Source organism: Neolamprologus brichardi, chromosome 17 (genome assembly GCF_056152115.1).
Source record: "Neolamprologus brichardi isolate AB-2024 chromosome 17, ASM5615211v1, whole genome shotgun sequence".
Taxonomy (NCBI): domain Eukaryota; kingdom Metazoa; phylum Chordata; class Actinopteri; order Cichliformes; family Cichlidae; genus Neolamprologus; species Neolamprologus brichardi.
In genome coordinates, this window is record NC_142120.1 from 17,825,834 (window position 1) to 17,839,690 (window position 13,857).

The 13,857-nt window shown below is 38.0% G+C and overlaps 1 protein-coding gene across 1 annotated transcript in view; it reads left to right on the forward strand.

The window, feature by feature from the left end:
• Positions 1-13,857, forward strand: part of rassf3 (Ras association domain family member 3) — a 75,437-nt gene that overhangs the window by 2,344 nt on the left and 59,236 nt on the right. Inside the window, exon 2 of the mRNA XM_087830577.1 lies at positions 9,820-9,932. Coding sequence (XP_087686703.1) covers positions 9,820-9,932 — 113 coding nt within the window. The remainder of the gene's footprint in view (positions 1-9,819; positions 9,933-13,857) is intronic.

Sequence of the window (13,857 nt, forward strand, 5' to 3'; positions counted from 1 at the left end):
GCATTAGTCAAATAAACACTTTTTATTTTATAAAATATCCCATCCTCAATTAAGTATTATCATTGTTTTTATATTTTTCCTCTCCTATAGTAGACTGGCTAGCTATTAGCTAAAGTATGCTAATGTTAGCTAGGATTAACAAATTCAAGATCTATTTATCCCGGTTAGCTGAAAATATCTCACATAGAAGGCCTTTAATATCCAATATTTTCTGTTTTATTCCTTTATTCGCAATGTTTTTAATTTTTCTTATACTTGATGCTAGAAAAAATATTATCAAAGGACATTAGCTAGCTTTAGCTATAAAACTATTGACCTGCTAATTCTGATTAGCTAACATTACTCACTCAGATTTTATTAAGAAAATATGTGCTACTTTAAATAGTATCATTCATAACTTTGGGACAACCACAAACAATTCTGATAAGTAAGTAAAACAATAAATAAAATAAAACAACTAAATATGAAAAGAGAAGAAGACATCATATGTTGTTTGTTAGCATCATAAAATTGAAGTTGGTGTTAAAACACTAACTGCAGCAATAAATACGCTTTGCAAATCTCCAAAACTCCCTCAGTAGGCCTGATTTTAATATCAATATGCATTTAATCTTCTGTAATATTATACTTAAACCACATATTGTACTGCATAAAAATCTGAGAAACCCAACAGATACAAAACAAACTGTTTTACTACTCTATCTCTCGCCATTTAGCTATTTAACTTCATTAGCCTACTTTGAATGTATAATGAGTGTGCAGCCATGCTGATGGAGTTTGTGTTTGTGCCTATGGCTTTTTTCTATCAGCAGCCGCTCACAGAGTCTGTTACAGACCCATGATTTCACCTAAATTTTAACAACCCCCCCTCCCCCCAAACATTATTATGCCTTGCAGTTGTCCTGCAATCCTCTACAGAGCACTGTTAATATCCGTATCTGTCACTCGCTCACTTATTAACACACAGAAACAGTGACTTATAAGGTATCCAAGCCTTGCAAGAGCATGGTTCAGTTATTTCTTTCAAAGGTTAATTTTTCAGCTGAATGTTGAAATTAAAGTTTTTGCACAACACAGTGTTTGGTAAGACTTTATTGAAATATTATAGCTTTTACTGGGGAATACATGCTCATGGTTTTGTCAGAGTAAATCAGCAACATAAGAGAGAACTGAAGATCATTGTGATGATAATGATTGCTGAAAGGTAATATAACAGGAATCACTGTTCGCATGTTTTCCATTACACTCATAACTGGTACCAATAGAGTAATTTCCAGGAAACTTCCAAGAAAATTATTAAACCATGACAAGCCTGTAAAGGAAACAATACCAAGTCCTTGCTGGGGTTTTTTCTTCGCTGAGGAAGAGGTTGGTATTTTAAAGAGTATTTATAGACTTCATGTCACCTTTATGCTGTAGCTTCCTGATTGCAATGTTATGGGTCCATTTGGCCTTACATTTAAATGTTATTGCTATAAAAACTAGTCTAAATAATAAAGTAAGTAAAAAGAATAAGATTTAGGAATGTGAAGCTGTAATATAATAAAAAACAAAGTTTTATAATATAAAAAATAGTTTAAATAGCTCAATATTTTAACCTAATCTAAATTTAAATATTTAGAGTTTCTCTGACATTTTTCCCCATTTAAGTTAAAAATAAACTGGTTATCTTTGATTAACTTGACCAGTTTTTCAGATTAAGAAACCAGAATTTAAAAATAAACTTCACTGTACTGATTTCTATTGTTTCTCTGTTTCTGTTGTTGGGTGAGGATTCATGGAAAAGAGTCAATATTAGCTTAAAAGTTAGCTAAAATGCGTAACATCATACAACACTCAAAGATTTGTCCATAGTTGTTCTGTGTCTGTTAAAATGTTTGAGTTTCCAGTGTACTCTAATATTTTATGCTTTTTAAACAATAACTGGTTCAGTTGGAAAAGTGAAATGAGCTACAGAAAGGTATCGTGTTGTCCTTGGTTCAACTTCTGTATGAAAGCGGTTTAGTTCATGCTCTCTCTCTCTCTCTCTTCCTGTGGGTCTGTCATCCTATGGCTCTTTCTCCGAAGTAACAGGAACCACCGAAGAGAGCCGGGGATCTTTGTCTGATTGGGTTTAATGTTGCATTAGTGTGTGTATTCATTAGTCGGCTCTGTAGAAGGGATTTCTGTAGGCGGCTGCAGCTTGTTTCCAGTCAGTTTGCTCTCTATTTTTGATGTGACAGAATAGAAATAGCAGCACTTTGTCCTCTCTCAGTGTGATTCTTCTTCTTCTTCTTCTTCTTCTTCTTCTTCTTCTTTAAATGGCTCTTTATTGTTAAGCTTCTGCATCCTTCAGTTCAAGCTTGTCCTCTACATTTAAATATGGTTTAACCCACCGTTCTTCCTTTTTTGTCTACTTGTTCAGATCTAGAGCTCCTTTTAAAGAAGCCAAGTGCCTCTATAGCTTACTTAGCATTAGCCAATAGATGAAGCACTCAGGCTAATGGTTGCTGACATCCGTACTCCATATGAAGCTACAAGAGCTGTCAGAATACCAACAAATGAAAATATCCCATTAATTGTTTATTGTTGTTTACACTGTCTCCATTTTCACAAGCTCAAAAGGAAACACACAACAGTTTCTCAGCCGAGTGCAGGTTTTTTATTTCATGACTAATCAAGAAGATAAAAGACTCATTTAACAAAGTGATGACTTTGTTAATGGAAACCTTCAACATATGTCATACAATAGTGCCACTTTATTGTGTATACATACATAATATATTAGAAACAGATATATATTTGTACTTTGTAGCTCTTATTTATGGTTATTACATAAAAAAAACAATGTTTCCAGTTAATAAGCAATAGCAGCAAATGATAATTACGTTACCTTTAAACAAAGGAGAGATTTTAGGAAATGGTGTAGGATTAATTTCTTCATTGTAGTATAGTGTTATAACTAATGAAAACATCAATCTATATTAGTGTTTTATTATAAGGTAATAATACAATCACATTGTTGCTATATTAAGAATGTTTATTTCCAAATACTACACAGAAATGATGATTTTTATTGCTCACAAGTTGTTTCTGCCTGATGGTATTGCTACATTTTTTCACATTATCACTCCTAGTTATTATCACATTATGTAAGTTTCAGTCCAATATTACTCAGCTAAAACCTACAGTTGATACTAAGCTATTACTTACTTATAATTTGATATCTAGCGACTACTTCCTTTTAATTTCCACATCATTTCCTCATGTTACTACTGGGCTGTGCCATAAGAATAACAACATGCAAGTATGATCAAAATGATTTAAAAAGTAGCAAAAAAGTTGACATTTAGTCATTAATACCTAGATGGAGGTTTGTTAAAGAGGCGAGGATAAAAATCGACAGATTGGCGTCTGAGCCGGACACAGTGGAGAGGTTTCATAGTTCAGAGAGTCATTTAGAAGCACTGTGAGAAATACCAAAGCTCATTGTTCAAACCTCTTCAGTGTAGTCTGCCTTCACCTTGTGTGTGTGTGTGTGTGTGTGTGTGTGTGTGTGTGTGTGTGTGTGTGTGTGTGTGTGTGTGTGTGTGTGTGTGTGTGTGTGTGTGTGTGTGTCAGCTGCTGTCCTGTTGTTTGTTCAGTCGCTGTGACAGTTTGGCTCCACAAGACACTTTTAGCCTGTGGCTAATGACACACACACACACACACACACACACACACACACACACACACACTACAAACACAAATGGGTGACGGTGACTCTGGGAGGAGGGACCAGAGTAGAGCAGTTACTGCAAACAGAGACGCATCATGGATGGCAGTGAAGGATGACTATTTTGTGGAATTATATCAAGTTATATTTGGATATGAATCACTACCTGAAGCCTGCAGGAACCCAGAAAACCTCAAAGCAGTGTATGTGTGTGTGTGGGGGAGACAGAGTGTGTGTGTGCAATGGGGTTTACCAAAAACTTTGGGAAACCTCTGAGGAGAATGTCCAGATTTTTCTATCGCTTTCCAAAAGTGATGCGACGTTCTGGACGCCTGGAAGTCAGTCTGCTGTGGAGAAGCTCTGGTGAGTTATGAGCGATGAACAGGACAGACCATTTATGTGGCCAGTATTCACCACGGTCAACTTCTCTTACGCAGTTTCTTTTCATTCTCCTCGTCTGTTAGTGGAAACTTATCCTATAGTTTACAGTAAACTGAACTGTTCTCTGGTAAGAGGAAACCTGAAATATCATGCTGTGGAAACAAAAATTAAAATAACTTGTTAACCCGTTAACTTGTTAAACAAACACACCTCAAATGTCAGTGCCCTGCTTCATTTCTGCTGCTATTAGTGTGTGTGTGAATGTGCTGAGGTAATGTCAAACCTCTTCAGTCTTTATTTTTCTCTTATACTTTTATCCTTTTTATACTCTGACTGGCTCAAGGTTTGATTACATACGCCCAAGCGCGTGTCCAGACATGTTGACAGGAACAAAAGAGACAAGACTAGAAAGATAATGAGGGGATAGCAGATGGCTGCTGTATTCAGCCCACACCTGTCCTCATTCACGCACCTGTCTTTGTCTTCTAACTTGTGTACAAGTATTTGCAGTTAGTGGACACAATATGTAGTCCTACCTACATATTTCACGCCGGATACTTAACCCTTTCTGCAGGAACTGCATTGTCTGATTTTACATTCCTTGTTAATGCTTTCTCTTTAACTCCTAATGCACCAATCTAAGGGCCACCATACATGGCTTAAATAAACAAAGTCACTTCTATTATCCATCCATTCATCCATGGATGTGGAGCAGTAGCAACTACCTCCCAGTCCACTAGTCCCCAGTTGTGTTTAAAAAGTTATTCAGTTATCTACACAGCACCTGGATGAAAGAAAAAAAAACCAATATATCAAATATGTTTTTTGGCTTCTTCCTGGGCACTCATGCTATAATAAGCTGATTTTGGTTTATGTGGAAAATAATGGAGTGGAACAGCTAAACAGGTTTTGAGGAGTGGAAATACACAAGGACATCGCTTTTATTTTTATTGCACAAAGGAGCACGATGGTAAAGGGGAAGCTGCATCCAGGAGAGAAACAGCCGCATTTTACTGCATTTTTCAGCTCCTTTAAGCACCTGCACAGACAGCATCCTAATGCTAAGCTAGCCAGGAGCACAGAGTCGTGACAAAGCTGAGTGAATACCAACCCCATCCCAGCAGCTAGACTCTGAACTTCAACAGGTAAAAAAGAAGTGATGAGCAGTCAAGCTGCATTCCCATCACTTCACACTCGGCTGTGAGCTGCTCCAGTCTGAGCTGGAAGCCACCACCTGGTGAAGCCAACAGAACATCATCATCTGCAAAGAGCAGAGATGAGATCCTGAGGCCGCCAAAGTGGAAACCTTTCGGCAGTGGATGAAGTGGAAATTCTGTCCATAAAAATTATGAACACAATCTGTGGCAAACACTTTACCCTGGCAAAGTCCAACGCTCACTGGGAACAATCTGACCTCCTGCTGCTAATTCAGGCCAAGCTCTCACTGCATTTGTAAGGGACCGAATGGCTTGTAGCAACCGACCAGATGCCCTATATGCCCATGTTTACTTATGCCATAAGTAAACATTTTTCTCATTAGTTTATAGTCCCAGTCACTTGATTTAAGTCTTAATAAAAAAATGAAGATTATTTTATAAATAATGACCCAGTTAGAATCACAAAGGAAGACAAAGTAAGGCATGTTTTAAGCTAGCCCAACTTTATGATTGACATGTCTGTGCTGTGTGTGTGTGTGTGTGTGTGTGTGTGTGTGTGTGTGTGTGTGTGTGTGTGTGTGTGTGTGTGTGTGTGTGTGTTTCAGCACATGAGTGCTAAAGGAGCCGGAGCCTCATGGTCCCTCTCGCTGCACACACAGAACAAATTATAGAACTCGTGCTAAAAAACATTTCACTTTTCACACACGGGTGAAAAATCCATAGTGTCTAGCCAGTTTTGGATTTCTGACTTTTGACCTCTGATGTGAGACCCTGCTGAGGTTTAATGTAAGATGCTAAAACCCAAACTGAAATGGTAGTTTTGGCTGCAGTCAGTCAAGTTTCAGATTGTCCAGACTCATCAAAGCATTTTATTATATTTTGGACAAAATAAAGAGAAAAGTAGCGTTAAATACAACAAATGTATTTCTAATTTTTGATAAAACGTTCCTCAATCTGACTTTCCTAAATCAAGATTTTCATATTTGAGAGATTTTTTTCTATTATGTTTTGAAATTGCTGTCTTAACCAACTGAATCAGAACTATTAATTCATAAGAACACAACGAGACAAATACTTTTAATATACAACTCACTTATTAAAATCTCAATAAAAGTTGTACATTTTTCACTCTATTAAAAAATTGTCTCGTGTTTATCTTTTTAAAGTAGTTTCTATGTATCTTTAATTCAGTCACTTATTATATATTAATACAGTGACAACTCACTGTAAATGAGCCCTTTCTCAAAATGTGTTTTCACATGTTTGTAGGCTTAAAGTTAGGTGTAAAAACTTTACCATTCACGCTGCATCGGCACTGAAAAAAAGAAAAGGTTACAGAGTTTATGTGTGTGTGTGTTTGAGACATTCCTCCAGCGGACTGATTGAGTCTGATCGATTTGTGGAGTCTGGGAAATGCTTTTATCCCTGAGACAGCAGATGAGGCAGATGGAGAGGAAGATGATGAAAAAAGGAGGAAGAAAAAAACGCAAAAAACTATCAGTTATATTGCAAATGCAAGGACATTTTTTGGTATTCCTGTACACAAATTTCCATTCATCCATCTGTTCTATTTTCCAAAGCCAGTATCAGTATTGAGTGATACATAACGACTGAAGACTCCTGAGAACATTTCGCTTTGTTGAAGTGATCATGTCAAGTCATGAACACAAACTAATAGGTGCTTTTCACCTTTTGCTATTAGACAGGACTGTGAACATGCCATTAATTATTTCAGAATAAAATATGAATGCAGCCTTCACCCATTGGTTAGTTAAGACGATGACGACGAGGGGATGATGGCATCATTGGCTAATGATCTATGAGTTGCGTATAGCAAACAACATACCCATAATCCTCCTTTCTGACACTAATTATTTTGCCATAATTTACAAAATTAATTTTAACGGAAGTGAGCTGTTTCTGTTTCACAGCATCTTCCAGACTAAAAAAAGATGCAACACTTCTCACGGCATTAACAGCTGAGGTAAACAGTGGCCTGCCACAGATGGGGAAAAAGTCTGGGGCAAATGTGAACAAGCCAGATGACCGCGGCCTCGTGGACAATCTAAATTTTATTTTTTTGATCTCTCATGCCTGACTAAAACATGTTTGTCCTATAGCAGACACCGTAGCTAGGGTGATGCACCTGAACTGGAAGGGGTAAGACAACAGAACCCAGTTGACTGCAATCTGCAATCTACTAACATCTAGTGGTGAAAAATGTCACACACTGTAACGTTTAATTTTAGAATCAGAAACACTATTTTTCCCAAGGGGCAATTAGGATTTAGAAGCTAGATCCATCTTTTATTCTTTCTGGGGTTTTTCGTTTCAATTAAAAGTAGAAAATGCAACTTTATGGCGTAACCAAAATCTTTATCATGTTTAAAGTGGTGCACTGACTTTTATGTGGTTTGGTTTGACGCAGCACCTGCTATGTGTTGATATCTTCTTCATGTCCAAAAATAACCCTGCATGCTGCATAATGGTATTGATGGATGGACGTACAAGGCTCTTTATGACTTCCTCTGTGGATCAGGTTCATTGTCAGAAGGGATTGAGGTGGATGATTGGGCAGGCGGATGACTGGATGGGCAGGAAACTGGATAGGCCGACCCAACTGTAGTCATAACAAGCTACGAAAGAGAGCAAAAGAGAGAGGGGAGGAGAGAGTGGCTGCAGATGGCTGAGTCAGCAGTCCTACGTCCATCCATCCATCCACCACAGCCACCCCTCCTCCTCCACCTCTCCTGTCTGTGTGCCCATCTCACTGTGGCCTCCATTTGACTGTTAAATCACCCACTCAGCACAACAACAGAGAGAGAGGCAGACGGGGAAACGGGGGTGAATGGCACATCAGCATCTGAAGCACGGCCGAGAAACACCGCAAAGGGAAAGAAGAGAGAGTGTGTTGGCATGTGTGGTTCCATTCAGCGCGAGTGTGTGTGTGCAGGAGGATGTCACGTTGAGGCTCGTAGACAGGATTTCAGTGAGTGTATGAGTTGAAGATGGGAGATGGGAGCAGCCATGTGCAAACTGTCGGATAAAGTTGGACAGCACGTGAGAAAGAAGTCGACAGGTAGGATCATGGGACTAAAGACACACACACCTGCACGCACGAGGCATGTGTAGGGTTGTGTTGGAGTGAATAATGTTTGATAGATTACAAGAAGTGACTAGAAACAACCCTCCTCCTCGGTTCTATTTGTTTTAATGGTGCATTTGGGTTGTAGGCAGTTGTGCAGTTGTAGCTAGCTCGGTGTGTGTGTGTGTGTGTGTGTGTGTGTGTGTGTGTGTGTGTGTGTGTGTGTGTGCCACTTAATTTAAAGTTATAACAAAAGTTGGGCACCACAGGGAAGAAGATATGACTTCAGTGGCTACATTTAGTCTGCAGCTAACTTGTTTTCATGTTGATTTAGCCTTAAATATTTTTATATATTCCTGTGTCATGAGAACAAATCTGTAAACATTGCTTAATAAGCTCTGTTGTGAGGCAAAGACTTTTTAAAATGTGTTTTATGTCCAATCGCAAAAGTTGAAAGCCCTAAAATGATTGACTTAGTGATTAAAAAGATAGAGGAAATCTATATTTTCGTTGTTGGAACAAACATTTTCATGTTTTCTTTGATAAATGGATAAAAAGATGATTCATCTCTTACTAATTGCTTAATTTCTATCAAATGACTGGAGTAAAGCTGCAGCAAACAGTTTGATGTGTTAGAATCTGTAAGCTGTCTACAATTAGATAACTGAATTAATGAGATCATATGTTTATTCCTTAAAATATAAGAATGGTACATGAACATTGGAGGATCAGATGAGCTCATTCAGCCAAGCTGAAGCTTCAAAGCTGCTGCTCAGTGTTTTTGTCCCATGATTGTCAAACTTTTTCAGTTCATGGAAACATTTTTGTTTCTAAAGCTTCTCACGTTGTGGCGATAGGACCATCCTGTGGGATAGGCTCCAGCCCCCCTGCCACGCTGAATGTGATGAGTGGAAGAACATGGATAAATGGATGGCTGTTTGATTTTTCTTTTTCTTTTTTTTACGGAGTGAGAAAGCCAAACTTATTTCTTTAATTAAGAAAAAACACTTCTATAATCAAAGAAATCATGCTGTATTTGTGAGCCACCACTAGTTTGCAAAGAAGATGAATTTGACACAATCAGTATCATCCAGAAAAAGTCATTTTAAAATTTTCCTACAGGTTTTGCTCATCTGAAGTATCCTTTATGAATGTGGAGCCCAAATCTTGCTCACTGACTTTTTGTTTTTATTTAATGGTCATTTGGAAAAGAAATTGTCATATTTAATTCCTCTTTATTTGCATTTCAATGTTAAAACATAGTTTAATCTCACCGGATTTTATTCTGAAACCTCTCCCTCCTCCATGTCATCATTTGCATATCGTTGTTTTCCATTTGCAGAATAAGAACCTCAACCGACACGCTGCCCTTATCAAAAGAGCATTTGCATATACGTTACAGAAACTTTTTCCCGTATGCATATCTGCTCCTTACTGCTAACCCTATCATTTATACTTTTATTACCAGTGAATGAATCTATAATCAGGTCATTTCTCTGCAGGTTGCAAGTACGCGTGCCACACTGCATGTCGGGACAAAGTTGCACTGGACTGCCATCCTCCAGCGTCGCCCGTCAGCCAGGACCAGCTCAACAACAACAACACGCCGCTCCATGTGAGTACACAAAACGCTCTGACTGGGATTTCTCGCTTTTGTTTTCCAGTCAGCTCAGTCTAATCCAACTCACGAGAATCTCTTTGTGTGTAACTGTGGTCCAATTATCCACAAATATGTACTACAGTGTGTTTAAAAAAAAAAAAAAAAAGATTATTTAGTGTTATGTGATGGTGAAATAGTGTTTAAGGGGAACCACACCTGATTTTCAGCACTTCAGTGACCTCCCCTCTGTGCTGTCTGATGATTAGAGATTAGTGTTTTATTGTTAGCCAGTAACAGTAGTTAGTTTTATTATTATTATGTGATCTGTTATTCTTTCCAAAATCTTCTTTGTCTGTGGAAACAAAAACTACATACATTTATATGTTATACTAGAGGAGTCTAAAAAGTCTCCTGCGTTGTAAAACTCAGGTTATTTTAAATTTTATTTTAAATTTCGGTTTATTTGTCACTGTAATACTGTTGATCACCTCTGGATTGTGCTGTAGGCTCATTTTTTAGCTGGTGCAGTTTGCCGTTTCCCACTTTTGAGCTATCCACACACACAGTACAAGAGAAAAAAGGAAGCTAACAGTTTATTTCATTATCTTTTGTTGAATGGTGTTAATGCAGTGCTGTGCCTCGTTACCTGGCAGAACAGGCAGAGTAAGACACGCAGATCACAGGCATAACAGGAAAATATTTACTCTTTCATCTTCAGAGAGATGCCCTCTACCAAAGGATAACAACCAAATATTAGTTTGAAAAACATTTATTTAAAACTAAAATGGGCACAAATATATATTTTCAAAATGTCACCGTAGTTACCAAAGTTAGGATATTATTGCTTCAGCAGCCAAAACTTTAAGCACAACCTGTAACAAATTATCTTAAAGAAGTAGAAATAAACTTAAAATGACACAAAAAAAGACAAATACTGACTGTAAATCCCTAAAATAAAGTAGATCAATAATTTTATAGTTTTTCAGTCACTGATCAGACAAAACAAACGTTCTGATATATATATATATATATATATATATATATATATATATATATATATATATATATATATATATATATATATATATATATATGATATAATATAGGTTTTAAGAAACTTTGTTTTGTAAGTACTTTGCTACTTTTCTCTAATGTGTGCCTTTCTCCCATTTTTGTATATCACTCTCTTGGTTTTATTTCTGTTTCTTCTGTCTGCTGTGTGTTCCTGCTGTCTGTTTATACCAGCACAGTTGGTGTGGAGCACCCACAATTTCATTGTACATCTACAATAACAATAAAGGGCTATTCTATTCTATTCTATTCTATTCTATTCTATTCTATTCTATTCCTAAAGTGCATTTTACAGACCTAGTTCATGAAGTGATTAGTTAATTAGCTGATAATGTGATGGATGTGGTATAAAATGATATTTATCTGAGCTGGAAAACGTGTTGGAGTCTGTTTTTGATTAATCCCAGTCTGCTTTGATATAAGCTCGCTACACTCGCACACACCCATCATGCATCACTCACCAAGAATGGTGTGTGTGTGTGTGTGTGTGTGTGTGTGTGTGTGTGTGTGTGTGTGTGTGTGTGTGTGTGTGTGTGTGTGTGTGCGAGCGTGCGTAATTCCTAAAAGACAGCTGGGTGTGCAGGAGGCCTGGTTTATGTAAAGTGTTTTTGCAGACCACATGAGGCTGTAGAGCAACACCATACAACTGTATCTCTGTATGCCTTCAATAACTTTAACTTTGTGTGTGTGTGTGTGTGTGTGTGTGTGTGTGTGTGTTAGTACAGCCAGCTAGAGTTATTTCCTTCATAGGAAATAGTTACAGGATGTGTGACACTGGCAAAAAGAGAGAGATCAGCATGCAAACACTCACGTGTTCGAATCACAACACTTCTATTAAAATAAACAAACCACTCGTCTTTCTCCGGTCAACAGTCACATTCCGTTTTGTACAATGGAGTTAAAACCCTCCCATTATTGTATTCATGCACTAATACACATTTTAGTGGATAAATATTTATATATGCACAGATAAGTTAATGATGAGTCAGCAAATGAACAGAACACAGAGAGGAACTGTGATATAACAGCACTAAAAGTTAGTTTTTAAATGTATTTTAAGTGCAATAATCAATGAAGTCTTCTTCCTGAATCCATAAAAAGGGGTCCTATTGGGCTTTTTCTTCTTTTGTGATATAATATATCTAATGTACAAGTAATCCCTGTGAACAAACAGCTCAGACTTTAGATTGCTCTAAATGTTCAGATTCAGATATTTTTCTCTATGTTTGGCTACTGTGTGAATCATGCAAAGCTGCAAATAGAAGTATGGCTGGCTCTAAGTCCCACCCTGATGAAAGATAGCTGGGAATTAAATGGAAGTAATGTAATGCTTCTGGATTTTGAGTTTTTCTCTTGTTGAGTTTTTGATCCATCTATCCCTCCATACATACAACCATTCCCAAGCCAGTCGAGAGGCTTAATCTCTCTATCTTGTCATGGCTGTTTTCCTGGCATCTTCCCAGTAGGAAATGCTCACTGGTATCCACGATTGAGTTCTTTTGGAATGGGAACCTTTCCGTAAAGTGACCATCACCGTCAAACTTGGCTCTCTCTTCACCACAACGGATTGGTATGTCTACATCACTGTTGATGTCACACTGATCCATCGATCCATCACTCACCTGCTCCAGTCTCCCTTCACTGGTGAACAAGAGCGTGAGATACTTAAACTCGTCCACCGATCCCAGCAAATATTTAGACGTGGAATAACCAATCTGCTGCTGGTGGTAGTTCCAAAATAAAAGTTGCGCTGATGTCAGAGACACAACCTCAACATCGTTTCGAGCTGCTTATTGAAGGTAGCACACAGACCTTTGTTAGGCCTTTTAGCAGGAAAGCTGACACTGCAAAGATACCTCAGACTCACGCCCTCTCACTCTAGGGCCCATTTCTGATCCCACTGATTACACGGTCAATCCAGCACATCACAAGGCTTATGCTGCTGACATCAGGGATGATAGATAAGACAAAGTATAAGATAATATCCTCCATTATATCCTCTTTAGATTCCCATCATGTTCTTGATCAAACCAACGTCACACCTCACTGCTTACATCCCGTCTGGCAGTGACATTGTTGTAAACTCCACTGTGTTTCTAAGAGTGGTTTTGGCTCTCGTGTTCATCAACACTGGTGTGGGTTTATTCTTCGAGGAGGAGGAGGATTAGCTCAGCATAATTTCAAACCAATGCTGAGCACATTTGCTTTCTAATAGTGCTGAGTAATGCTGAGTAAAGAGCTTTTGTGGGCTTTTAGGTGTCAGTTATTAAAAATACATTTCTGGTGTGGTTGTGGTGTGTGTGGCCACAGATGTGTAGCAGACATGCATGTGTTTTCAGTTAAACGGATTGTATGTGTGCTGAGTCACTGATTGATAATGAGCATGTACTTTTCTTTTAATAATACATTTAAAATTCCCCTTTTTTTGTTGTTTTTGAAAACGTGTCAAAAATGCAATGTTGCCTGTAAGGTTTTTTAAGACAGCTGAATCATGTGAGAGAGCGACTGTCTGTCTGAGGTCTGTGGCGGAGACGTCGTCTACAAACCGAATGCCTGAGATAACGGCGTGATATGCAGTCGTAAGCTCTCGTGTTTTAGAGAAAGTAGCGAAGTCTGAGTGTGTCTTTGTGTATGTGATCAAGTCAGTTGTGGATTGTGAACCTGCAGTCATTTCTTCGTCATTTCAGGTCCATCCATGCATTTTCCTAACCACAAACAACCATTCACAGGCACACTACAGCCAATTTAGACTCACCAATTCCTCCTAAAGTCCAAAGACTGTACGAGGAAGCCACAGAGAACTCACACAGACACACTGAGAGACTGCAAACTACACACGGAAGTCTGATTTCAAGCCCTATTTTCTAAA